The 27,237-nt window shown below is 42.7% G+C and overlaps 1 protein-coding gene across 1 annotated transcript in view; it reads left to right on the top strand.

The window, feature by feature from the left end:
* The window catches only part of LOC146180850 (protein O-mannosyl-transferase TMTC1-like), a 158,141-nt gene that overhangs the window by 92,903 nt on the left and 38,001 nt on the right, over positions 1–27,237 (top strand). The window contains exons 6-9 of the mRNA XM_084575666.1: positions 11,422–11,491; positions 19,433–19,536; positions 23,947–24,116; positions 24,446–24,491. Of these exons, the coding sequence (XP_084431792.1) occupies positions 11,422–11,491; positions 19,433–19,536; positions 23,947–24,116; positions 24,446–24,491 (390 nt within the window). The remainder of the gene's footprint in view (positions 1–11,421; positions 11,492–19,432; positions 19,537–23,946; positions 24,117–24,445; positions 24,492–27,237) is intronic.

Raw genomic sequence — 27,237 nt, 5'->3', positions numbered from 1 at the left:
GACTGTCAGACTTAAACCGGTATATCTGGTTCCATAACAAGGCACGCTAACCCTGCGGCACGCAAGTATATTCATATGGCTTAACTTAAATGGGGCTTTTTATCGATGTCAGGCAGTCTTCAATATATTGTCTTATTTTTGGACTGTATATTAGGGCGTAAGAATCTAGAGATGAGATTAATCAATAAGCAAATGAAAAGGTGCACCTAAGCTAATAACAATCCGCAAAGAAGCCGCAGATGGGAGTAAATAAAGTTGTCATGTCATATTCTTAAACACCGATTTTAATCATCCCCTTAATTTTCTATCTCGTGTAGGACGGCGCGCACTGAGCAATTATCCGCGGTCCCATAGCTCGTGAGGTTTTTTGACGTGCCTCTAAGATATATTGCCCCTGTGCTCCAGGCGTACTCTCCGACAAAACAAGTCATGTTCGAGGATGCCTTCTTATATTGCAGCGGATGTCGGATATTGGGTTTGGAAGCCCTTTTTACTATCCGTTCCCGGAAATAATTGAGCACATCGGTGACATACCCTTTGTGAGCTGTTTAGGACGAAATTGACCCTCAAACAAATAGAGCTGTAAAATTAGCGGCAGAAATTTTCAGAGATGGTAGCCTTTGTGAGAGTTCCAATCAAATTTAGAAGCTCTACGTGGAGCCTATAATTTGCAAACAATTTTTAAAAAGTTCTTCTGGTGACCGCGTTGGCAAGACGTCAATTAGGCTAGCACGATTCGACAAAGTGACGGACGCGGCCGGGTCGGGGTGCGGTCTTCACTTTTTCTTGCACGCCGGCGGGCGCTAAACTAAGGAGGGCGAGGAGGACCTTCATTGTCGATAGCCGACAAGCTGTGTTTTATTGAAGCTATCTAAAACATTTTGCGTTAGGAAGAGGACCGATGCAAAGACTATTGCTTGTTTCCATTTTCATATCTTAGTAAATAGCTTTTCATTAGCCCCCTTGTGTACTATAAACCGTAGAAGTTAAGAAAACGCCTTTCCGCCATAATACATGAACCCATGCAAAAAAATAAATCCCGGTTATTACGCTGGTGCCCTTACTTTTTAGACTTATCAAGGTATTCAAGGACGTTCATTCAATGTCAATAGATTGAACAGGTTAAAATTATGGACAATGCATTTAACGCCACTGAATTGAAATTGGGATTTTCAATCATTCAATCAATCATTCAATCAGTCTTCACTTTTCTGATATATTACCGAAGCTCGCTATGGGCCCATTGCTCCTGCAGCTTTACTCATAAAAAGGAGCAAGGCATATTCATTTAAATTCGAAGGAGAACAGCCATAACATATTCTGGGACTTTGCTTTCGTTCACTTAGTAAAATGTTTGCTCGAGACGTTGCCGTGCTGGCTGAAATGTGATTTCCACATTTACGTACACAAAAAAAGTAATTCGAAACCCTTTTGAAAACCACACAGGCCACATAATATCTTGCGCGGAATTTTGCTACCGCACAATCTTGTGTCAAACGAATGGCGCATGGGAATCCTGTTCAGCCGATACCTTGGTTTTAAAAAAATTCCGCGCATATTGTTAAATTGGTCAAAGCAGAACATGTGCACTAGCATGTTTTATTTCGCTTTCGGTTTGGGTCCATATATGCGTTGAATGTTTGTGTTCAGTCAGAGGCCGCGTAAAGTCGGTCAGTAGGGACTCCAGTGGTCGGAACTCATAACATTTTGCCGTCGCTTAACGGTTTTTTAGAAGACAATTTAGGCTTTTTAGAGAACTTCTTTGGAGAGAGGTGTGTTCTGGAAGCATTGCACAAAGAGGGCAGTTGATAAGAGAAGTACTAGATAGTAATTATAGTTATAGTGTTTGTATTTTCGTTTAAGCCTCAATATACATGAGGCCTAAACGAAAGCATAAGAAAATTGCAGTTGAACACACGGCCTACGTGTCCGGCTGTTTTATTCGCGGCACTGAGAGATTGAAACCAATGGTGATGCAGTCATTCCATATTTACTTCATTTCTTTCAAGGTCTCTAGTGCTCGTTAATATCTGTCAGAAGGACAGCCATGCGGAAGTTCTCACAATAGTGCTCTAAACCTATAAAAAATACAGTAGATAAAATTCATTTCATTTATTTCAGATAGGCGCCAACAATCAACATCAGACTCTACCCAAAGAAGCGAACATTCTGACTTCAATTTCTGGACGATATACCGGCCCGATGTGGATATGACATTATAAAATTATACCTGGCACTGTTTGTAAACATTAGCGCTTGAATATACGGAGCGTGTCCGTAGTTGAAATGTTTTTTTTTTTCTTTTGGACAGTATTTTGTCACAAATAAATAAAGTCTAGTTAATACCAGTTTTGTAGGCACTTCGTTATATTCTCAGGGGATATTAAACGCTCCTAAGAGGACGTGTCGATAAATTGTTTAAGAAACTCAGGTAAATAGCCCAAAATCAGGGATAAACTACTGTTAATTATAGAATTGACTACGAGTCTCTCATGCTGTCAATGTCACCATAGGCCTCCTGTCCTGATAACCTTCAACCTTTCTATTTACGGCGTAGCGAAGCCGGGAATCCATTGTGTTTTTCTAGGGGACATTTGTGCCATGAAACAAAACAGAATGTCCAAGACTCGAGCCAAAAAAAAAAAAAGAAAAGAAAGATGAATCAAATCAAAAGCTGCTAATTCTGTGCCGAGCGCCGAGCGTAGCCCGGGGCAACAGGCGTAAACGAAGAGAGCTCGTTTTCCCGAGACGAGAATGAACATTGAGAAATCAAGCACGGCATCTACACTTACGATAAGTTTCTAAGGATGTCATTTATGATTGACTTCACCTAACTTAGATTGCTTGAACAATTTGTGCTCCTGGGGAAAGTATATATTAAAGCTCTTCGATTTTACAGGGAGGTTTTGTCCAAGAACTTACAGCACCAAACGAGGTGGGGCAAAAAAATGTGTTGGCGTTTGTTCCTCCGCTTTTTTGAAAGCTAACCAGTGTGTGTGTTTTTTTAACACTTTAAAGGTGGCCTGGAAATCTTTCCTTCGTAACTCGCACTTTTGTTCCGTCCCATTGTCCATCAGCTGAAAGCAGACGGGTCGAATGGGTTGAAACAATGGCATTCGTGTCTAGAGAAAAAAGACGCGTGCGACTACATATGCGTTACTACCAACGTTAGTTACTACACAGTTTTCATATCCTTCCCTTTCCTGTCGAGCACCAGCGCTGCCTATTTGTGCCTTTTGTGAACTAAAGGAGCCTATAAGGCGCAGGGTACCCTGATTTGCATGGTGTGCGCCTCAGTGGTGAGTCTGTGTTTACTCAGTTGATAAGTCCTTCGCATAAATAAACATCGTCTCTGCTATGTAATACAGCTAAGAGGTAATATTCATATTAGATTACGCCGAGAACTGTCTTAACTATGTGATGAACTAGAGAATATGACATTCTTGTGAGTTGTAGAGGAGCCCTCAGCGTAGTTGGGCGGCTTTTCCAAGAGAAAAAAAAAAGGCCTATGATTACGATGCCTCAAAAGGCCAAAATTATAGGTGCCAAATTATTATAGGTGCCATAGAATGGTTACCGTCTAAGTCTCCCTGAAGTCAGCGTTCAAATGATTTGGTCTATTCTCTGCGATATTACTGTCACTAAAATGAGAAGACGCAAAAATGTACGAGAAGCATATATATAATGTTGTAGGTCAGTCTTACTCCCGCAGGTGCTTCTCTTCAGGTTCTCTAATTGATTATGGTTAAAGATTCTTTTTGATGAAAGAAATAAATTAAGCTCAATGTGCAGCGATCTCGAATAACCGAGTATAGCGGAATTTGTCATGGCCCACTTTCAGGTAGGCCGCTACTATATATCCACTCATCAAGCTAGCTTGATTGTCACCTAGCCATCCGTCAGTTCCTACAGTGCTCGCATGATGAAAATGACAAATCAAAAGCACTGCGCTGATGTCTGACATATTTGCGGGGGGCATTACCACAGATAATATTTGATGGCCGTGTTGGCGAAGTGGAATAATGAAGTGGCTAGCAAATCAAATCCGATATATATGCGAGCGCCACTCACGGGTTAATTATTTATTGAGTATGTCAAGTCAACCGGTGCTTGCCGAGACTCCTCGAGCCAGCTGTTCTAAACGTTCGCTCTTTTTCATCATTCGTACTTTTCCTCGTTTGCTCTGCCAGCTGCCAACCTGATGAAATCATGATCGGTGACAGCGATGGTGCAAAGGTAAAACGATGACTATACCGCATACCACAGGTTAAAATGGCGTGCGCTGGATTTCAGCAGGCAAACTCCTCACACTGTGGGTTTCTCGGTTTACGTCATTAGAAACGCGGTACCCGGTCACCCCTTACGTCATGGGCCACTTCAGAGCTTTTCGTAGCCAAGGAACCAAAACCTATTGCTGAAACATACTTCAATGAATTTCTTATTTCAGCTCTTTATATTTATTATTGTGCCTATAGGATTCTTTTAGGAGTAGAAAAGAGACGTTCAAAGATTCTTTTAAAAGGAGTGCATTTGAACTTTGCTTCACCATCAGATAATATTCGCTTAGGGGTTGCTATTCGCAGCAGATATGACAATCGCGTTTCGAAATTTTCCTAAAATGATAAATGTCAGCCAAGATCAACACAGCATGGGAATGTCAGAGTAGTTTCAACACCCTCGGCCATCAAGGGTCGATGCGGAATACGCTCTGTTGCAACAGTAAATAATTATTGGCTCGTCGCGTCTAAGAAATTATCTTCATTCCCAACTGTCAGGCAAGCGCCGATTTCATAGTAATTATTTTCTTTTGAACTGCTGGAATTTGTCAAAATCGAATCCCTAATTAAAGGGGAAATAAATATCGTTGTAAAATAATATCACAATAATAAATGAAGTTATCCCGCGCAAAATAGGTACTGCGCCGGAGAAGGAGGATTTATTAACCTTGCTTCAACTCGATACAAATTGCCGCAAAAAAATCGTAACTCCAGAGTACACGGGAAAACGAGTACAGGAGCAAAGAAGCTCTGTTTGCCATGAGAGCTCATTTGCTGGCTCTTTCGGAGCTACGCGAATAGGAAGTCTGATTCAGCGCCTGTTTTCGCAAGGCACTCCTTTTCCTTTTCGGTTTCTCCAAAGTAATTTCCTTCCGTTACGAGGTCGCCGTGTTAGCCGTTTCTTTAAAACCTAAACCTTCTTTAAATTATACTATTTTTGCTTTGATCTGATCATTTATTCTTTTTCTTATTTTTCTTATCAAACACAGACACGTTGTGCAGGCTGTCGTGTTCCGGAAAATACTCCCGCCCACGCCCATTCGCCGACGTGGTGGTATTTACTTTCCGCTGTTCTTAGGAGACCAATCGATACACTTGTAGTCTTAGGAAATTGGCGAGCGCTGCTGTTGTCATTGCTTTTATGCCCAAGTTGTTGCTTATGTATTAAACCTAACTAGTGCCTTGTCTAATCGGCCCTTTACTTGCCTTTATTTTGAAGCACAAGTGCTTTCAAAGTTGCACGATGTGTTTGAAGTAAAGCAGCAGCATAGTAATATGAGGGCATGATGATAAAAATTTGTCGAATATGTGATCAGAATAATTATCTTCGAATGTTTAGTAATGCAGCAGAATAAATATACTGCGACGTTGATGTCGGATGACCGCATTCATCAAACACCTTTAAAACCGTTTTTTGTTTCTGAATAAACAGCTTTTTGGTACAGCTTCTTTAAGCGTCCCTCTGCGTTTTAGCTCATAGCTCACGGCACTGTGCTCGTATGAGCGAAGACTTGAGGGCGGGAGTTGACGAGAAGAAAAAAAAACTGAATATCTATACACACAGCAAATATTTCCAATATTTACAGCAGAGATACAGGTTGGAACCGGCTAAAAGGGAAATATTCCCACCTCGGCATAGCCGACGATGCCGAGCATCAAAACCTAGTCCGGAACGCCGGACCGTGCCCTCGGGCTTGGTTTTAACCCCCTTAGGTTCAGCCCTAAATTCCGTCACAACCAACCACCACAAAACATCGACCGTATTGGTTGGTTCTGAGGTCCAGCGCCCCCTTCAACTTTAAGATGACTAAACCCTCTCTCTCCTAAACAAAAAAGGAAATGCAAAACTCCTCGGGTCGCGTCCTTCCATTGGGCGCTTCATGAATGAGCATCTCACCTGCCCCCGCGAGGTCGAGGCAGCGCGTTCAACCCGGTGTACCCAAAAAAATGGAAAGAAAAGAACAGAGCGTTCTTGTAATGACCCGCCTGTCGTCACTAGTGCAGTGCCATTGTTAGGCGTTCGCCACAGTGTTCCATAGGGGCACGCGCTAATCTGTTGTACCCGTCGGTCCCTTACAGTACTCATCCAACTAGTCTATTACCTTTTTAGCCTTTTCGGCAGCTGGGTTTGCTTTGACTATAATGTCGATGTAAATGGTGACATGCACTGTACACAGCGAAAAGGTAGTAGTAAAACACTCAGTAAATCAGCTGCGTCGATAACTATGTACATGGATTCCAAGACAACTTCTGGGGTTTGAATTAGGCCTGCCGGGGTGTTTTTCTTTACACTTTTGAATTCTCTGTCAGTGCAAGATACGGAACGGTGAGGCATTTTGTCAGCGTGAAAGGTTAAATTCCCCGGCAGCTGTAGCTGTCAAGTGACGCGCATTCTACACAAAGGTGCTTATTTCGAAAGAGTTTCTGAGCTCGAAGCCTCCTTTAGTAAGCTGAAGGCGTTTCTGGTGTTGCATACTGTCGTCCAGAATTTCGATCTTTCTGCGGTACCTTTGGCTCACATATCTAGACGTGGAATTTGTAAAGCCGTTTTATTTCGTAAAGCCCGCAAGGAACAAGAGCGAGTTACTGCAAATATTAGTCGTCTCATATTGTTTGGTCCAGTCGGAACTCTGCGGATATGGAATAGAAATATCTTACATGGATCTTGGCGGTCCAGCGGTTCACCGTAGTCGCTGCTCATCACTCATTACTTGTAAGTTTTCGAGTGGTGCACGCTGCGCACCTGTCTACATGACTTAGGAGGGTTGATAAGTAGGCCGTTGGCAATGCATTTGGAAATTAAAATCGTAGCAAACACAGGACCCCCTGTGTCGTCGCCTCCCCCTCTCCTTTGTTTGCTGGGGTTTTAATTTCCAACTGTCTATGTGAGCAATACAGAACTTCGCTTTTTTCTACAATACTGACCGGCGTTACACCTACGCCAACTACCTTTCGCTACATGAGCATTCCTGAAGTGACTGTGATCTTGACTATTTGCACAATAGCATATGCCTCCTTTTTACAGTGTTTTTGTACGTTCAGATATTTCAGGCAGAACAGGCCCAGACCTCGGCCCTTTCTTTACCGTCGCATATAACCATAGCACTAAAGGGCATCCAAGTGGACATGACATGTCTGCTGAGAATAAAAGAACTCTTCCGCTACTGGCGTAGGATTTGTGTTGTTCGGCAGTGTGTGTGTGCTGCAGTGCCACATCTGATAACCTGAAATCAGCACACATCCCGCGATTTGCAAGGATTGTTTTACTTACCGAAACATACCTATGAGCATTGAGTGCTTCGCGACCCAGTTGTAAGGTTGTACAGCCTGGTCCACTTCTAGCTATAACACGGTCACAGCTTTCAAAGCTTCATTGCGCCGTACACGGCCCTGCAATAAAGCTATATGGCAGGCCATGCGAAGCAGCATCGCCGGGCCGTCGTGTGTTTGTGTCTGTCACGCACTCGGTAATCACCGGAGGTCATTACCGAGACATGACAAAAGGGGAGGGGGGGGGGGGTCCTTCGATGCCCGGCGTAGCCGATAAGCTAACGTGGAGAATGAGACGAAGACGCGTTGACTTGAAACAACAATATGAAGACGTTTATAGGCTGAGAACGAGGAAAACGCAACACATTTATAGGGCAGCAATTACCATTCTAAAAGGCAACGACATGAGTGAAGAAACAATCTAATTAAATACTTCGAATTACGTATACAGGGTCATGCTTTTCCGGGATGCAAGTAACAGTTCAAGTAACAGCAAGGGAAAAAAAGTTCAGAGCAGTTTCGAACATACAATTGACCGGGGAACGCGGCGGCAGTCCATCACTGGGATGACGCAGACGGGCGGCACTCGAAGGCGACGGTCCTTCCGGCGCAGCTTGCGGTCTGAGGATGCGGTACCGGCGGCGGCGCTCGGGTACCCCCCGGGAGCACGCGGCAGCTCGGGTTTCCTTCTTCGGGAGTGAACTGGGCGGACTGCCTTTGGGGCCTCGGCGGCTCCTTTTTAAACCCTTGTCGACGATGCCTTGTGCGCAGGGTCGGAGTCCGAAACAAAACACACACTTAGGGCGCGCAAAGTAGTTCACACACAGAGGAAGGCGCACGTAGACACACCACACTTTAGCACTGCATGGTCGCCATCTTAGGTTTGAAAAACATAACGCACAACAAAAACAACAGTCACGTACGCGTTCTTGCGCGCCCGACCGATGGTGACATATACAGGTTCCGTGAACATATGGGGTTTACAGAACAACAATTCCGCGTGTGTATAAATGCAACATGGGCAAATTAATGGATGCCGCCCGTTCTGTGACAGTGTCGTTTTGCTTCGCCGGACGCAATGTTGCTTTTAAAGCTGTGCCCGTGTTATGGCTAGAAGGGGATGACCCTGTACATCACAGACACACTACATTCACCACTCCTGCTAATTGGAGGTACACTGTGATGTTTCAACGACTCCGTTCAAGCAAGTCGTTAAGATAATCATCAAGCGACCATTGTAAATTTCTAGGTTGACATTTCCTTTTTTTTAAGAGGTGAGGTGAAACACACTCTTCTTAAGTCTGTTGCTTACCACTCGTCACTGTTGTCACTTTCTTGGTTGTCCACAAACTGGCATGGCTTAGAAAAATGCAATGACTCTGTGTGCGGCCGATCTGTTTTAGTTGCAAGGTTTAGGGTCCGGGATCCCAAAGCGACTACAGCTATAAAGACGCCGTAGTGGAAGAGACCGCATATTTTCGACCTGGGTTTCATTATCGTGCAGTGGCATATTATAGTACAGGGCACTTTGCCTTTTCCCTGTATTCGAACGTGGCCGCAACGGCTAAGAGCTAACCCATGTGCTAGGCGTAGTAGTGAACGGCTAGAAATGAGACCGATGCAGGGAGAGACTGCATTTAAAGTGGGTTCTGATATTTCGAGCGCATAGTATCGGATCGGATACGCGTTTGAACTTCAACATGAATTGACCGAGTGTACTTGTGTGTTAACTGTATCGCTCAGGGAGAAAAGTTTGATACTATTTTTTTCCTGCTCAAGCGATTGAGCATGCGTGGTGTATGTTTTCTTTTTTCATATCGCTAAGACCTTTATGCTCTTTATGCGAAAAGTTCTCTATGTCACTTTTATTTTCGATGGCGTTTTTAGTGCTTGATTTCTTCCTTTCATTGGTTCTTTTTTATAGCATACTGGTGGAGTCTTCAGCTGAACTTGCGCAAATCAAGAAGTACTTGAATGTTGGTTTTGTTCGTGGGGTTTAACGTCCCAAAGCGGCTCAGGCAATGAGAGACGCCGTAATGGAGGACTCCGGAAATTTCGACCACCTGGAGTTCTTTTACGTGCACTGACATCGCACAGCACACGGGCGTCTTGCTTTTCGCCTCCATCGAAAAGTGGCCGCCGAGGCCGGGGTTCGATCCCGCGACCTTGGGCACAGTAGTTGAGCGCCGTAACCACTGCGCCACCCCGGCGGGAGTACTTGAATGTGTTAGGCTGGCAACTTGTTCTGCACTCGTCCTGAGCAAACGTATTCCTTGTAGTCGTTGTATCACCGCATTTTTCGTTCCATAGCCATTTTTCGTTCCATAGCCAGAGGGCTATGGAACGAAAAATGGTAGGGGTAACATTAAGAGATAGAAAGCGTGCAGAGTGGGTCAGAGAAATAACGCAAGTTAACGACATTCTAGTGGAAATTAAGAAGAAGAAATGGACATGGGCAGGACATGTAGTTCGAAGAGAGGATAACCGATGGTCGCTTAAGGTAACAAACTGGATTCCGAGGGAAGGAAAGCGTAGCAGGGGGTGGCAGAAAGTTAGGTGGGCGGATGAGATTAAGAAGTTCGCAGGGGTCAAGTGGATGCAGCTAGCACAGAACCGGGTTAAGTGGAGAGATATGGGAGAGGCCTTCGCCCTGCAGTGGGTAGAATCAGGCTGATGATGATGATGATGATTTTTTAATTTATGTAATGCTTTTCCTGCTGTCCATTCTCTTCCCGTGTTTAGTTCTGCCCACTCCTGCCAAAGGCCCAAGGCTGAGGCCGGCAGTATCTTATAAATAAATTAAAGCAGAGCGCGACATTTTGTCAGTTTGACAAGCCGAGCGCAAGCCTGTAGTAATGCCGCTTTCTCTGTTTTATTTGACTATATATTGCAAACAAATTAATTAAGAACCGCAATCAGAACAAAAAGGAACATTAAGAAATCAATCTGTACAATCCAAGTTTTCAATTCGGAAACTAGCCGGTCACTGCTGCCTATGTAGCAATCAGCGAATTTGTGGATGTGCTTGCCGCCACGCGTTTAGTAGTTGTTTTTGTTTTTTGAGGGCGCAAAGCTTAAAGATCTGCTTCTCGGCAACGGGCTTCTCGTTGCTTCGTGATATCAGCAGCCTGCCTGGCACGGCTGTGTCCTGTTAACGAGATGGTCTATGTGTATGGCGTATTTACCTATGTTAAGTGGAGGAGCGGCCAGATGAAATGAACATGACGATGTTCATTTCACAGAGAGCGAGTACGTTGCAGGACTTGAACTCGAAAATGACGATGTTGACTGCACCACGTGACAGTGTGTTGCAGTTTTACACGAGGCGTGATCGATTGCGCCGATAGCATAGTGTTATCGTGTCTGGTCACGACGATTCAGACGACGATGTTTGCTGCGTAGCGCAAGACAAAAAAAAACATGCGGCGGACGAGTAATTGGTACTAGGTCCAGGAAATACACTAACTCGCAAATGATTTGACTACAGCAAACGCTTTAACAGAATATGGATCTTTGCTTCCTCTCCTTCTTTCTTTACATAGAAACAAAATCCAGTGCTTCCCATATTCTAGAGCTTTTATTATTCTGAGTTCGCAATGGCGGACATTTGCCAAGCAAAATGATTTCACCTCACTGGTATAGAACTCAAAATCGGAAATTCAGGACAGATAGCAAAGATTGCCTGAGCGGGCACACAAGTAATTAATATAGCTTGTGGTTTTGTATTGCATAATTTTCATTACCTCGTGGGTAATTTTCATTGCCTTCCAGAGCTGTGTTTTAGATTACATATTGTTGCCTGTCCATAGATTTATTAAACACGGTTAGTGCAGCAGGAAAATAATTATCTTCTATCGTTTGTCCTCCGCAGGAGCCGTCATTACATCCAGCGGATTGCTTGCAGAAGTGTACGAGATATCCGGCTACTGACGCTAACAACGCTTGTAAGTATACATTTTAGCCTTCGAACGATGTGTAGCATCAAGCGTTTTTTGCAGTTCCTACTAATCACCAGCGTGCACACACCATGTACAACAAATTACTCCCTGGTAACTCTCCTATTGACTCTTTTCTGCCCTTAGGCAGATCCCTTGACTGTTTTTTTATTGGCATAAGGTCACCGTCACGCAATTTTTTTTCCTCAGCAAACAGATTTCATGACTCTTTCTTTTTATAATGATGTTTCTCAATTCGAAAATAACGCATTAGAGCTTCCAGTCCGCTCTTTGAAAAAGAGGCATTGAGGCGCCACTTTATAATTTCAAATGATGGCACATTCATTGGTGCATTGACTGAGTTTTTAACCTTATTGAAGTAGACAAAGCCATTCTTCCAAGTGATGATCGACTTCGTACTTAAACCCTCTAATCTATCCATACATACTCATTCTTAAAATATGTACTACTTTTTGCGAGGGAAACTTTTTAATTATACCATTTCATTAGTTTTATAGCCTTTTATAGTAGTCGGCGGTGGGTTGCAAGGAAGAGTTTTCTCACCCTGCGTGCCAAACGTGATTTATCATTCCTTCTCTGTTTATATAGCCATCCTATATGCATATTCAAAATTTCAAGTCGCTGAACTCGCATGGCGCAATTTCAACAACCATATTGATGACGCGATCGCAATGTTACGTGAAAAAGCAGCAGCGGTCACAGATTTGAGGTCGAGGTATTTGTTCACTGTTGTAATGTGCTAAATATATTTTGCAACGTACTACTTATGAAAGCGTGTTTTGTAACAGCGAAATGGCACCCTAAAGAGAGTACTTGATCAGCCATTAATTTTGCCATTGCCACTTATGGCAGTGAGAGCGGCGGCATCGAGTAGTTCGAGAGAGGTCGACTTACAACGCACAGATCGGCAGCATTGCAAGCAACGAAAAACAGCTTGAATACCCGTGAAGAAGCGAGAAGTTACACTCTTATCCCTCCTAATTCCCGAATTACCCAAACAGCGGCCGAGAGCCATCCCTTCAATCAAATAAAGGCTTTATTCATTCATTCATTCATTCATCCATTTCATAATCAACCGGCATGACAGCTTTCAAGCGTGCCTGTGAATCGTACCATGCATTGAGGGCTTGTAGGTGTAAGTTACCGAGCCCGTCTTCTGGTGGTGCTGAAATCACGCACGCTATTGCTCAATTATCTTCACTCCTTTAGCCCTGGAGAGATCAATGTCGTTTCGCTGAACGATCTGAAGTTCTCAAGATAAGCAAGTGTAACGGATTGCTGATCGATTCAAGGCGCTGTTAGATGTGCAAATTAGGCTGTAATTTCGCTTTGACCGGGCGCGCTCTTCACGATTTGAATCAATACATGACAGCTGTCTACTCTGAGGCCCATACGGCACTTGTGTTCTTAAGTGGCAGTCGTTGCTGCTTTTTTGGTTTGAAGCGGCAGCCCTTCAAATGCGATCCATATATGCTAGTTGGGTGGCACCAACTTTGAGTTCGAGGTGTCATCAGCGCTTTCTGATTTCTTCTGAAAATTCTCAGGTTTTCTGTATCCGTTCTCACTTCCAAACCTTTTTCCGTTCTATATTTTACTGGTTTCGAAAATCCTGAAGACAGCGTTATCGGATACCACTAATATATTTTGGTCTAGCATTCTGCCTGCACACCCTATGAAGAAACCAAAGTCGTTGCAATCAGGCCACAATAGACATCGGGGGGGGGGGGGGGGTAATTTATAACTTTATTTATTTATTTAGAAATACTGCAGGCATATTAAATACCCACGCAGGAGAGATCGTTTGCATCAGATGTCATGTAGTTTGAAAACAATAAAACAAAGAATTTTACACAGCGATGAACTGATAACACAAAGAATACAATGCACAGTAGAACATATGACACTTCAATTAGGAGACGATAAAAATGGCGAGTCAATCGGTAGGGCGTTCCAGTCTGCGATTGTTCGTGGAAAAAAAGAGAATTTGTACATATTAGTTCGGGCTAGCAAACAGAGCGCAAATTTTTTATACACTACTGCAGACCTCATGTGGTCCAAGCAGGCAGGGCAAATAACATAACATGTAAAACGCCTTACAATAACAGTTGACACATGCACAAACGAACGAAACAAGCCTAAGGGAATACATTGCAGATACATTCATTAGTAAATGCATTCACTGCTAACAGTCATCTCAGAACTCTGAACTGAAAAACGTTTTTCAGGGAGTGCGTTCCACTCTTTTATTATGCGTGGAAAGTAAGAGTATTTAAACGAGTTAGTTTTCGCGAAATATGGTGTTAGGGCATGGGTATGTTGGTGACGGGTTTTTCGTGTGGTTGATGTAGTAACATAGGGGAAGAAGAAATTCCAAACTTTCCCTGGATGAGTGAATAAAGAAATGTTAGTCGAGCAATTTTCCGTCTTATATGAAGAGGTTTAATTTCGTTAGCTGCCATTAAAGCCGATGAGGAATCAGTCCTCTTGAATTTATTGAAAATGAATCTCACAGCCCGCCTTTGTACGTTTTCTATTTTTGCTATATCTTTTTTGGTGTACGGATCCCACACTATAGCCGCATACTCAAGTTTGGGCTGAATAATAGAGCTATAGGCTAAAAGCTTAACGTGACTAGGTGCTTCTTTGAGCTTGTGTTTCAAAAGTCCAAGTTTTTTTAACGCAGATGAACAGATGGAATGAACATGGTCGCTCCAGTTAAGCTGCGAATTTATTAAGACGCTTAAATATTTGTACTTTTTGACTTCCGAAATAGTAGTTCCGCAAGCAGAGTAGCTAAAGTGCATAGGATGGTTCTTTCTTGTCATGCGCAAGAGCACTGTCTTATCAGGATTGAAGGCCATTTCTGATTTGTCACAACAGGCCACAATTTCGCGGAAAATATCATTCAGTACGATTTGGTCAGCCACAGAACTTATTGGGATGTACAGCATGCAGTCATCGGCAAATAAAGTAATTTTATCATTTCTATGAATGGAACATGCAATGTCATTTATATAAATAAAAAATAACAACGGCCCTATTACGCTTCCTTGGGGAACGCCACATGTCACTGGAAGTGACGCGGGAGAAATACCACCAATATCTACAAACTGAGTTCTATTTCGTAAGTAGGAAGCAATTCAGTTTACCAAGGCTAAGGACACATCTACTAATTTGAGTTTTCCAAGAAGTTTATTGTGGGGAACTTTACCAAACGCTTTACTGAAGTCTAAAACATTATGGCTAGTTGTCCTGATTTCTCTAATACGAAACTAAAGTTATGGATAGCGGTAACCAATTTGGTGACAGTAGAAAATCCTTTCCTGAAGCCGTGTTGGAATGGAGACAAGCATCCGTTTGAGTTTGACATATCAAGTATGTGGTTAGCGGTAATGTGTTCGATTAGTTTGCTACAAGTACTCGTCAAAGAAATCGGACGGTAATTGTTGAAACACGCCCGGTCTCCCTTTTTATGCACAGGCACAACTCTGGCTGTTAGCCAGTCAGGGGGCAAGGAGAAAGATGATAAAGATAAACAAAACATTTTTTATTAAGAAATGAGCTAAGGATTCAGCATAACGGCGTAAGAAAGCGTTCGGTATGTCATCTCGACCATGCGAACTTTTAGCATCTAACCGGAGTAGGGATTCAACAACGCCTTCGTAGGATACAGTGATTTGTTGTTCAGGTTGAAAGTCAAAAACATATTCATTGGTACTTCAGGAAATACAGAATGAAAGTACGTATTCAAATGCGTAGCAATTGATTGAGGACATGTAATTACGTTGTTATGCACAGTTATTTGATTTATTTGCTTCTGTGAAGTTCGAAGGTGATCCCAAAATTTACGGGGATCATTTTGTATAAATTGTGGAAGACTCTCTGTAAAGTAATGCTTTTTTTTTTTTTTGCTGATTTAATGTTCGAAGAAAGCTCTTCTGCTAAAGAAGTTAAGAGACTGGACCTGGCGTTCTTCGTTTTTTTCAGCCGTTTAAACCTTCGCTTTAGGTGAATAACGTGCCGATTTATCCAGGGATTTGCTTTCTTTAAGCGCTTCTTTTTATCGGGTATGAATTTATTGATACAATATTTACATTGTTTCTTGAACATGTGCCATAACTGTGTGACACTCGTTCCCTCAAAGCTTTCATAAGCCAGTTCCAAGTAGTCAAGGATGGATTGATCTAGTGCTTTTGTATAATATTTTACGTTCTTATGCCTTGCCTTTTCTTTACGGCCGTGAAGTACAGATAGAGATGCGACTACTAACTTGTGATCAGATATGTCATCATGAACAGACACTATGTAATCACAAATAGAGCGTTTTATGAATACTAGATCTAAAATTGACTCAGTAGAACCGTTTATTATAGTTGGTTCGGTGACTATTTGCTGAAGGTCGTGGGACAACATTATATCATAGAGTGTGTCAGCATTTTGAGAGCATCTAATGTTTTTGTTAGACCAGTTGATGGTTGACAGATTAAATTCCCCTGTAAGTATCAAATTCTTACTTCTGTAGTTGAACAAAAAATCTTGTAGTTTATGCAGATAGTCCAGGTCTGAATCGATATTCGTATCGATAACATAATCACACGTTCTCGTCTTGGTTGTACGGTGCACTGCCTTCTTTTATTGGGTAGTTCTTATTTGCACATTACCAAGCTGTGAGAACTGATTTTAACCTGAAAAATTGTATTTCGACACAATTTAGTTGCCTTGCAACACAATAGGAAGCAATGTAGACATCCATCAATAGATGATCGTCGCTTTTCTTAAGCAGCTGAGTCTTCACTCTTTATATATTCACTTTTTTATATTAGTGGTACTGTTAATATAACAAAATATATTTGTTTTATCATTAGGCCGATAATTATGCGCTATTGTTCTGTAGGAATCTTGTTGACAAATTGATTGATATAGTGAACGATACATTCTTACTACTTGATTGCTCAACTAATTTCATGTGCCTCATATTAACGTAAACAGAACAAGACGTGTGTTTTTCCATCCAAAACTCTACAGTAATAATAATGTTTTTCAATACGCTGATCATACGCTGTTACGCTCTTACGATCATACGCGGGGACCCAGGCCACGCGGCCGGTACCCAGAGGACGACGTAGGCCCCGTCCGGAGCGCGCGCGCGCCAGCGCGCGTTCTACTGCAGGCCAAATAAACGTTTTACCAATCCAATCCAAATCAACATGACAGCGAGTTAGTTATGGAATGGTTCAGCAATAACTTTATAAGTGTTAACAATAAAAAGACACAATTAGTATTTTTTAACAATAATTTAAAGGGAATTCCTAACGACGTGTCAACTCGTTTGAACAAACCTAATTGTGTTCATTGCAAGTGTCCGTCAATTATGACTGTGTCAACAGTCAAATACTTAGGAGTATTCTTTGATTCCGACATGTCTTGGAATACTCATCTGTCTTTTGTATGTTCTCAGCTCCGTAAAGTTGCGTGTTTGCTGTACTCTGTCAAGTCCCTTTGCCCTATGAATGTACGCAGGCAAACAGTATACGCCTTAGTCTACAGTGTTTTACGCTATGGTACTTGCTGCTTTTATTTCTGCTCTGCCTTTTGGAGAAAGAAAGTGAGCAGTTTACTGAAATCCGCTCTTATATCAGTATTACATGGCAGGTCACGTGATGAACATAGTTACGTTTTTGAACTTTTACGTATGCCTGACTTTTTTCATCTGTTTTCTGAAACAATAGTTTTTAAACACATATGGTCAAATGATTTTTACACACTTTATGTTTCTGCGAAAGATCTGCGAAGTCGCGATCGTTTTCTCGTACCTAGAGTGCGTACACGCTACGGCGAGCATCTTCGAAAACATTATGTTCCCTCTGTTCTTAACCGGTTACCCAAAGAAATATTTTCTGGTAATTCCAAAAAGATAGTGAAGGATTGTCTTGTAAAATTAAGATGTTAGTTCCAGTACACAATTTTGTTACTTATGTTTTTACATGATTTCTCACCTATCGTGGGTATATATTTTTGCGTTCGCTCTTTTCAATCCATTTTCTTCTTTCATTGTTTTTTTTTTTGCTTTTTTCTTGTGTGCTTTTTTTACATGTCTGCTCGGTGCATGGCTTATATGCTTGCTATACTGCCGGGCACTGCCATTCAAGCCTTAGGAGGCTTTGGCAGGCCTGCATTTGTACTGGAATAAGGAAATAATAAATTTTATTATTATTATTATTATGACTCGAACAATATATTTTTAACTTTCATGGCTTGAATGTGTGAATACTTCTAGAACGCTTGTAGTGCATTTCACAAGAAAGTTGTTTCGAGACCCACATAAAAATCACGTCGCCTTAAAATCTTCCCGCATTGTTGGTCACTTATACCGGAATTGTCATATCCAGTCAAACTGTCCTGTATAAATATATACTTATGTCCCACCTACATTATTGTCTCCTTATGTTGGGCACGTCAACTAAAATTCAGATGTGCCACCGTCTACAAAAAATAGCTTGAGTCGTATATCATGCACCTTGGCAAGAAATACACATTTGCATCTGCATGACTTACTCCTCGCTTAGCGCTAAAATGATAAGTCAAACATAACATTGCCTTTATAACTAAACTACGATTGTTTGTAGCAGTCGTACCGACGTACTCTCTGCATTGGACTACGTTGCCTTTATGCCTACCCCATTAAGGGGCTTAGGTACTTTGTTATCTGGTTCCATCACATTTAAACTACATGACAGCGGCCTTATATAGTCTGCAATTTCAAGAAGATTTTAAAACTTTCCTCAAGTTTAACTTTCGTTTTAGTTGTTACAATATGACAATACGTCTTACTACATATGATCTGATTCCTTTAGTGCAATTTATTTCTAGATTTATTTATTTATTTATTTATTTATTTATTTATTTATTTATTTATTTATTTATTTATTTATTTATTTATTTATTTATTTATTTATTTATTTATTTATTTATTTATTTATTTATTTATTGCACATTCTCTCATAGCCCACGCAGAGGGAATTAGAGAGGGGGTGGGCGGTACAGATTTTTACATAGCTTAACAATGCATAAGCATAGCTCCCGCGGCTAACGTGACAGGCGTTATGTATTTCAATTCGAAGGTCTTGTCGTATTACTCGCACTACAAATATTTTATACTACGTGTCCGTATTTGTTTGTCGATATTTTTTTTTTTTTGAGCTCGTGTGAAGGATAAACGTTGTCCCATTTTAAATGGTTGATAGTGCTTATTTATGGTGCTTTTTTTCTCAGCCTGCAAATCATCTGGTCTTGTACTGAGAATTATTTGTGCCGCTGGCGAATTGTGGTTTGCAAATGGGACATAAAAGTTTTCAATCCCGCTGGAGGCTTTTCTTGTAGTGTTCACTGCTTTCCTTTTCGGCGAAATAAAGGCTGGTTCGAATTGATGTAAACATGGCTTAACAGGATTTCAAATTGTGGAAAGTTGCAGTCGATTTTGTGCTGTACTTAGTGCGCAAGATATATCTAGAGACAGTTAGCAATATACTAGTGACGAGCGGTTAAAAAATAAAAACCATATCAGTGGTTGCTTCCGCAAGCAACTGCAAAACGTATTTCACACTATCCATATCATACAAAAATATGGTGCAAGGTTATTAATCAAAATTCTTGATTTAGGGCGAAATTCACTGTGCAGCTGAAAGACGTATAGAATTTTCTTTTCAAAAATGTCACCATATTTCATGTTGATTTTTTTGCTAGAAAACGCTTGCAAGATATTTACGTTTTAGTGGTTCAAGAATGCTTTAATCCTAAACACAAAAATGGCGGCCCACTCCTTCCAACCCATGCTGTTTGTTCCCGCAAGCATTCCAGTCTGAATTTTTCAGCTGCAATGTTTGCGTGTGTAATGTCTGCAAAACTGACTATGTTGCACTTTGCCTCCAGTTGGCTGTGCTGCTGTTCATCAGGGTTTGGATGTTGCACGGAAGCCTGCCGGAGTTCTCAGAAATGGACAACCCGGCCTCTTTTTCACCGCATTTTTCCACGAGGTGAGGACACAGTCATCAGATGACATGAGCATCCTTTTAAAGATAAGGAAGTTAATGTATTTGGCTTAATTTTTAGCCTTGAAGTTGAATAATAGCAGCACGGGCAGTAAGCCGCAGACCGATACAGTATTCTTTTTCTACGCCAGGCAGAAAGCTACTCGGCTGTTGTAATAAGAAGCCCGGGAAACGATCCTATCTTGTTGGTATGACCTTCAAGCGAACAAAATAATCAACATGATTGATTCATACAATTGGTGAAGTGGAAATGACACCTTGAAATCCTGCAGGTGTTAAACCAAAAATAGGTTACCTTAGATGAGCAGCATTTCACGTCAGCACGCATTCAGCTCGGAACAGGTATGAATTGGCAACTGTCTTGTTAAATCACGTTAATTGTTTACATTGCTGTGCTACCAGAAATTTGGTTCAGAAATTATAGTGATATTATGGTGACACCTGGTTATAATGCCTATTATCTCAATCACTCTGTGATAAGAGGTAGAGGCGTTTTTGTTGCAATTCGTAATGTGCTTTCTTGTAACCTTGTACCTGAACTGCTGGAGCACATCATTTGATTTGGAGATACTGACAAATCAGCAATCAACCTATGTCATTTGGGTTGTTTATCATTCACCGCATGGTTGTAGTTAAAATTTGCTTGTGTTTACACGTATGTTTGACTATGTGTTCTATAACATATTATCTCTCCTTATATTTGCATCCTTATATTTACATCCTCTGTAAAACGTATTTCCTTAACATATAGCTAACTTTATAAAGTAAGCTAATAGTATGATCCTTGTGATAGATTTTCTGAGTCGTGTTACTACATTACCGTCATCCCTACTCCATCTAACTATTACTATTCTAGACAACAGTGGCCCATCAGCAGGGACGGTAAACTGCTCCATAAGTGACCGTCTACCCATATACATAGTTTTCAAGAAAGCCTCGCAAAACCGCACAAAACAGCTCTTCTCATTCCAAAGCATCAAGCAAACTACGTTAGAAAATTTTAGTCAAAAGAGGGCAGTCCAGCCTTGGGAAGATGTTTACCAAGTGAATGACACTGACTAGTCATACAATTGTTTTGCAATATTTAAAGCTTTTAAGACGAATAGTTGACACCTGTACCTTCGAGAAGCGCAAAAGAAGACGATGACGAAGATGACGAAGCTGGCCAAGCTCGAGCTCGCTCTGATGAACGCTGACCTTCGCAACAGCAACGTGTCAGTAAAGATGTTGCCAGTAAATTGTCTAATCCGCCTCATTATACTTGGTGGAGGTGCCACATTTTCCCATCCTGAAACTCTGAAGTCGCACCCTAACCGGCTCTACCATCATGACCGACACCACGACCGAACCTAGTCCGATTGTTCTCAGCGCCATCACCTGTTCCGGACTAGTGCGTCAGTGCGACCCACTCATCTTCAGCGGCACGCACGACAGAAATCTAGAGGACTGGCTAACCTCCTACGAATATGTGTGTGCCTACTAAAGGCGGTATGAGAGCGTTAAGCTCGCCAACGTAATAATCTATTTAACTAACGTCGCTAACATGTGATTCTGAAACTACTAAACTTGTATTTCTACCTGAGCTGCTCTTAAAACTAGCCTCGCCAAGGATTTCAGCCTCCCTGCTGTTCGGAAACTTTGTGCCGAACAACGCTTGCGGTCTCGACTCTCGAGCCGAGCAGAAAGGTGAGAACGTCACAAACAAATTTGAGAATGTTGCCGAGTAGTGAAATGCCTTAATCCATCTATGGCTGGGGAAGACCAGATCAAGCATGGTTTCAAGGGACTCATGGGACTCAAGGGATGACGCGCTGTACCATTTGCGCGGACGACGCACTAACGACTCCAGGCCTTACCGGCTCTCCTCGGGATCAGCCAACGTTTATCCAACAATTTCAACACTTTCTTCGGGTAGAGATGGCTCTTCAGTGGTCTTACCATCTCTGTCGCCCCCTATACAACGTGTCATCCAGGAGTAGGTTGCTGAAATCCTGTTAGCCGTCAACCCACCGCCTATGGTCGTTGCTCTGCTTATGCCGAAATTACGACCCAGCCACCGCTTTCACCTGCCATGCAACGCACGCGCCACCGAGCCCCATCTTCACTAGGCGGAAGCCCATGCCTCAGCACCGCCAGCTCAGTCTGCTCGGCCATGCACTGGTCCGCGCACTATGAATCTGTGGCGCACACAAGATAACTGCCCGATCAGCTATATTTGCGGCGTAGATGGCCATATGCTCCGGTGGTGCCGTGCGCGCGGACTCGGTTCTTACGACTACGGGCTCGCGCCTGCGTACGACGTACCTATCTCTGAACCTAAGTCGGGTCGTTCGCCTTCGCATCGCTCTCCGACACATTCCGACTAATACACATACCTGTCGCAATCTCCCCGCTGCCGATCCCGCTTTCCTATCACTCGCAGATTACCACCCCTTCATACGGAAAACTAGGCGCCGCTGTTTCTCGAGACAAGAACAGTACCCTCAGCAACCGTGCCAAGCCCTGTAAACATTATTGAGGGTCTAATCGAAGGCGTTGCTGTTTATCCACTTATTGACAGTTGTGCTGCTGTGCTAGTGATTAGTCACAACGGGGGCCGCAGACTTAATAAAGTGGCGACGCTGCTGCCCAATATTTCAGACTCCGTCCCTTGCTGCTTGCACCTCCAGGGTCATCACACAACGCATTTAATTCATCATTCTCCCTTTCTCCTCTCATGAAATAATCCTCGCTTGTAAGGGGGCGAAATATCCAAAAACAACCAAAGAAACAATCCCGGCTCGGCATGCCCTCTACGAACCGCATTATGCACTGAATCTTTTCCGCGCAGACAATGGAAATACGGACTCAATCCTGCGAGAACTAAGAGAGTACCTGCACATTCTTGATATCAAGAAATACTAATCTGTACTTTTGTGCAGTGAAAGTGTCAACTCAAAATGAATTTGTACCTCTATGTACAGCTATTTTTCAAAATCAGACAGTTTGGATTGTACGTTTTGGCGGGTAATATTGTTACGTGGTGACAAGCACGAAGACGGTCCAACATGGCGACAGGGTTAATAATGATTTAATTTCTGGCCTAGCAGGAGAGCTCCTCTCGCGCCACTGCCAATCTTCTTCGCAACACATCCCGGGGTAACCAAGCGACCGTCCCGATCGGTTCGTTGAAGTTGGTGGTGACGTGACGGTGAGGATGTTCAAAAAAATATAGAAGAAAATGGTGTACCTGCCACCGCGATGACGATGAACACGATAATGCTTGGATGTTCCGCCTCCCCTGGAGCTCTTCAGCCTTCCGCCACCCAAGCATCTACGTGATCGACGGCTCGAGGTCGCGTCGGGCGGCTGGTCGGAGCGGGGGTTGCGCGTTCTTGTCTTTCGGTTCTTCGGATCCGTCGGGTCTTTGCTCTGATCTGGTCTCTGGTCAGTTCATATGTGCGCCTTGTCTTCAGATCCGAGTTGGGGGCTGGGCGACGGTAGTTGCGGCTGGTCGGATCTGGGCAGGAAGGGCTGGAGCAAAGCTGCGCGGCGTTATCCCAGGGCTCTCGGTCGATGGTCCCGGCGTGCAGATGGCGTCGATGCTCCAAGGCGAGAATGGGGATGACGTACGCCGCACCTCCAACCATAATGTTACTGGGTGATAAGCAAGAAGACGGCACAACATGCGACAGGATGAATGATGGTTTAATGGCTGGCCTAGCACGAGGGCTCCTCTCGCGTTACTGCCGATCTTCTTGGCAACAATATGTTCTGCAGTATTTTTTCAACACATACCTACGAGGTTTTACTGTATTCGACAAACTAACCAGCTACAAGACGTACAACCGAAAATATGACCCATATCTGATGCGGAGCCTGCTGGCAAAATTTACTGCGATGGTTATAAAGTACGAATTCTGAAAACGCGCCAACTGCTTCGTACACTCACAAATTCCTACCGCCAGAGGATGCGGTAGGCCGCAAACGCTCGATTACAATTATCCACTGTTGATGCAATTCTAAGGTAAGATATTGGTGGCTGTAAATTTGCCTTTCTGAAAAAAAATATAAGGTTAGCAAAAATACTCTAATTGCTTTACCAATATTTGGACTGTATATAATATACTATTTCTCATTTTCTACAACTGTGTAAATAATATATGTGGTGCCCTTTAGGCTTTATATGGGTTTACGCGTCCTTTTCTTTTCTTTAGACGCTCTCTTGACACTCTCTTTAAAAACTAAGATGCTCTTGCGTCTCAATTTCCGGTATGAGAAGAAAGTACAGCGCTGCCTCGTCAACTTTCTTGTGCTGTCGACATGGCAGTGGTTATGTATAAGTGAGATGCCAGAATCTACTTTGGCACAAAGCTAATCACACGATGCTCTTCTCTCCTCTGCTGGAAACCAAAGGGTTCTGACGTACAGCTACCTGTGTGCCTTCAACGCCTGGCTGGCCATCTACCCACGAACGCTGTCCTATGATTGGCAGATGGGAAGCATCCCTCTGGTCCAGTCGCCGCTGGACTCAAGGAATCTGGCTACCCTTGCACTTGCAGCATCCCTCGCAGCACTAGCCTGGAATTCCTTCCTCGGAGAGCGCCAGGTAAAGGTCGTAGGTTATTTTTGTACTCTGCTAACCGCGCAATACAACAGAGATTCGTAGCAGCTCTTCGAATCTGCGAAGGCGCTGAACGTCGTGATAACCTAGGGAGAATGTCGTAGCGGAGTAAATATAAGTGCGGACCTAAATCCAAATAACCCATGAAAAGATGCATTTCAGCTTTATGAAGAAAAAAAAAACATCTCTTTGTTGATCATTAGAATACGCTATTAGTAGTGAATAGTCTTTTCGAATACTTTTATTTAAATTTATTTCTCAATAAATCAGCGGGTTTTATAATTCTGGTTTGATCGGTTTTTCCCTGGCATCAGAAGGCCAATTTATTCAAATTAAGGTAATAATTATCACCGCCGCTCTCGGACCTATGGCTTCAATGTCAAATAACAACGCATAATCCCCATGTGCACCATTAATTTGTACATATAAAATCAACAATGTAGCAATTAGGCCGGTTGACAAATTAAAATACCTGGGGATAGCAATTGACTCGAAGCTAACCTGGAGCGCTCATGTTCAATACGTCGTTTCGGCGTCGCTAAGGAGGATATAGTTACTTAAAAACCGGCTGAAACATTGCACTAGTAGGGCTAAACTCGCTGCCTGCACGACATTCATTAGACCATAGACCATTATGCCGATGTTATGTGGGATCCCCACACAAAAACTCACATTGATAACCTTGAAAACGGGCAAAAGAAAGCCTTTGGATTCAGTTATAATACTTACAGTACAACAGCCCCGATCACTGAACTCAGAACACGGTCCGGCCTTCCCACATTACAATTTCAGCGCGGACTCCATCGCCTACAAACTTTGTTTAATATAGTTAATAAACAAACAAAAATGGATTCCGACATCTAAATCAATTTTAATACAAGAAGAGAAACAAGAGGGAAGCACAGCAAAAGAATTGTGATGCTAAGACTAGCGCTTATCGCTTCTCGTACTTCCCTCGAACTATAGCAGAGTGGAATATGCTCTACCGCAAGAAGTCGCCAGTGTTGAATCCTTTGCATCTGCCATGCACTCTTTGCAATGAAGCGCATTAATTTTGGAGTGTCCAGTCTCCTGTTTTGGCCGTTTGCAGATGTGTGTGTGTGCGCGCGTTTTTTTTCTTTTAATGCTCTTTTTTGTAATTTTGAATAAGCTGCTTTTGCTGACACGATAATCTGTATTGCAAGCCATTTCCTTATGCTTTCTTGTCACTCACATTCTTGTTTACCTTGATTTGTACTGCCGACTGTGACTTGTCTTTCCGGTACTTACTCACTCCTGCCTGGACTGCCAAGAGGCAGTAGGCAATATAATATATAAATAAATAAATGACACAGTAACTAGCTTTATGCCACAGGAAAAAAAATTGCGCCTCAACATAAGTGTTCTCTGCCTCAAAAAGCAGCTGCTTGTAGCAGTGGCTGTGCTGAGATGTCAAACTAGACAAGTTAGTCTGATGCTGCTTTTGGTCTGTTCGTTGTACTGATAGTTTATAAAGTGTCACGTGGTGGTGACAATACCATTTACAACAAATGAGGAGACAATTTTCATGGGAATAAACTAATTATAGGGCTGACTTGCACCCGCAAAAAAAACTGAACTCGGCGGCGGCGATAGCCACAAACATGCTATCTGGTCGTCGAACTGAGAATGCCCGTCACACTCGTCAACGCTCAATTTAAAGGCGGCTAAGAAAAACATCGAGATAAAACCGCAAACGGTGACTAGCACAACCTGGAACATTGCAGAAACGCACGCGAGTGGCCAGAATCTTCATCTCGGCGCATCTTCCGCGACAAAGATACTGATAAAGCTGCTTTTCGCGACAACGAGCATCAGCAAACAAAGAATACAGAATTGATACGCGTGCCAGAATCACAGATTTGAATGTGTCGCTGCAATATCATTCCTTGCCGTCGAGGCTGGTACTTGGAGCAGTTTATTATTCATTTCCGCATAATCTAGCACTAAAAGGAGAAGGCTAACAGGGCCCAACGAGGAGGTCGTGCAGCGATTTTCGGCGAAGAGGCACCTTGCTTTTACAACGTAGAAGCTATCAATACAAGATAACATCATTTTGCCGTTACTTGTAATTAGCATTTCGTCCTTATGCAAAACTTTGTTTTTATTCAACCTGCCTTGAAGTTGCCTGCGTATTAAAATGCAAGACTAGCAAGCCGTATTTAAGGCATTCTGAAAACGCTAAGAGCGTTTAGTGTGGAGACAGTTGGACTCAAATAGCGCTCGGTTTCGTCGACTAGCTGCGAGCGCGGCGTGGAAGGCAAGCTGCAGCGCGAGCACATTAGCCAAGTAGAATGTGTTTGTTTTTGTATAGACCGTTTTTGTTTGAGTGAACTTCGTCTTTACTATATTGTTTTATCACGATCGTCACTCCTCACGATCACGTCGTCAGAGGCACGTCACAGCGACGTATATTTTATTTTACTGGAACACCACAAGAGTGATATGCACGTAGAGAAGATATTTTCAACATCCCTACATTTTTCTATCCAAATAACAAAAAAAAAACGTTGCATTAACCACACCAAGACGAAGCAGTGTAATCGCAATTTTCATTGGATCGGTTCATATAACAAATATTTCACGTTGTGCTTCCTACTTCAACTTCCCCGAGTCTCATTACCGGTAACGTGATGCTACATGGAAAAGAAACAAAACATCGCCCGGACACTGGATGAGATTAGGTGTTGGCAACGCAGTAGGAATACAAGGTGCTTATGCGTAAATAGGAAGTTTTGCTTCCGCCTTTCACAGAGGTTATCGTGAACTCCAGCACATAGTCAAGTAATCTAGCTGATGATCATAATAATTATCTAGAATATCATTATGTGATTATCTAGCTTGCAAAATCTGGTCAATGGTGCTATTGCACCATGTGCTGCTTATCAGTGGCCGCAGCGAAACGTTTTGCCTGCCACACCGGTCTCCCGGCAAGGTTTCCGAATGGGGAAGAGTTGCAATTCGAAACCTATTTGAGCCGCCAAGCATATCCTCCTTCCGTGAGCCTTACAAGTCCCTTAAAGCCAAAATGTGTGTGTGTTTCGGGTGTTTTAAAATGATAACAA

This window comes from Amblyomma maculatum, chromosome 8 (assembly GCF_055883805.1).
Source record: "Amblyomma maculatum isolate TAMU_Amacu chromosome 8, ASM5588380v1, whole genome shotgun sequence".
NCBI classification, from domain to species: Eukaryota; Metazoa; Arthropoda; class Arachnida; order Ixodida; family Ixodidae; genus Amblyomma; species Amblyomma maculatum.
Note: the sequence above shows the minus strand (reverse complement) of the source record. Positions and strands in the feature narration are given on the sequence as shown.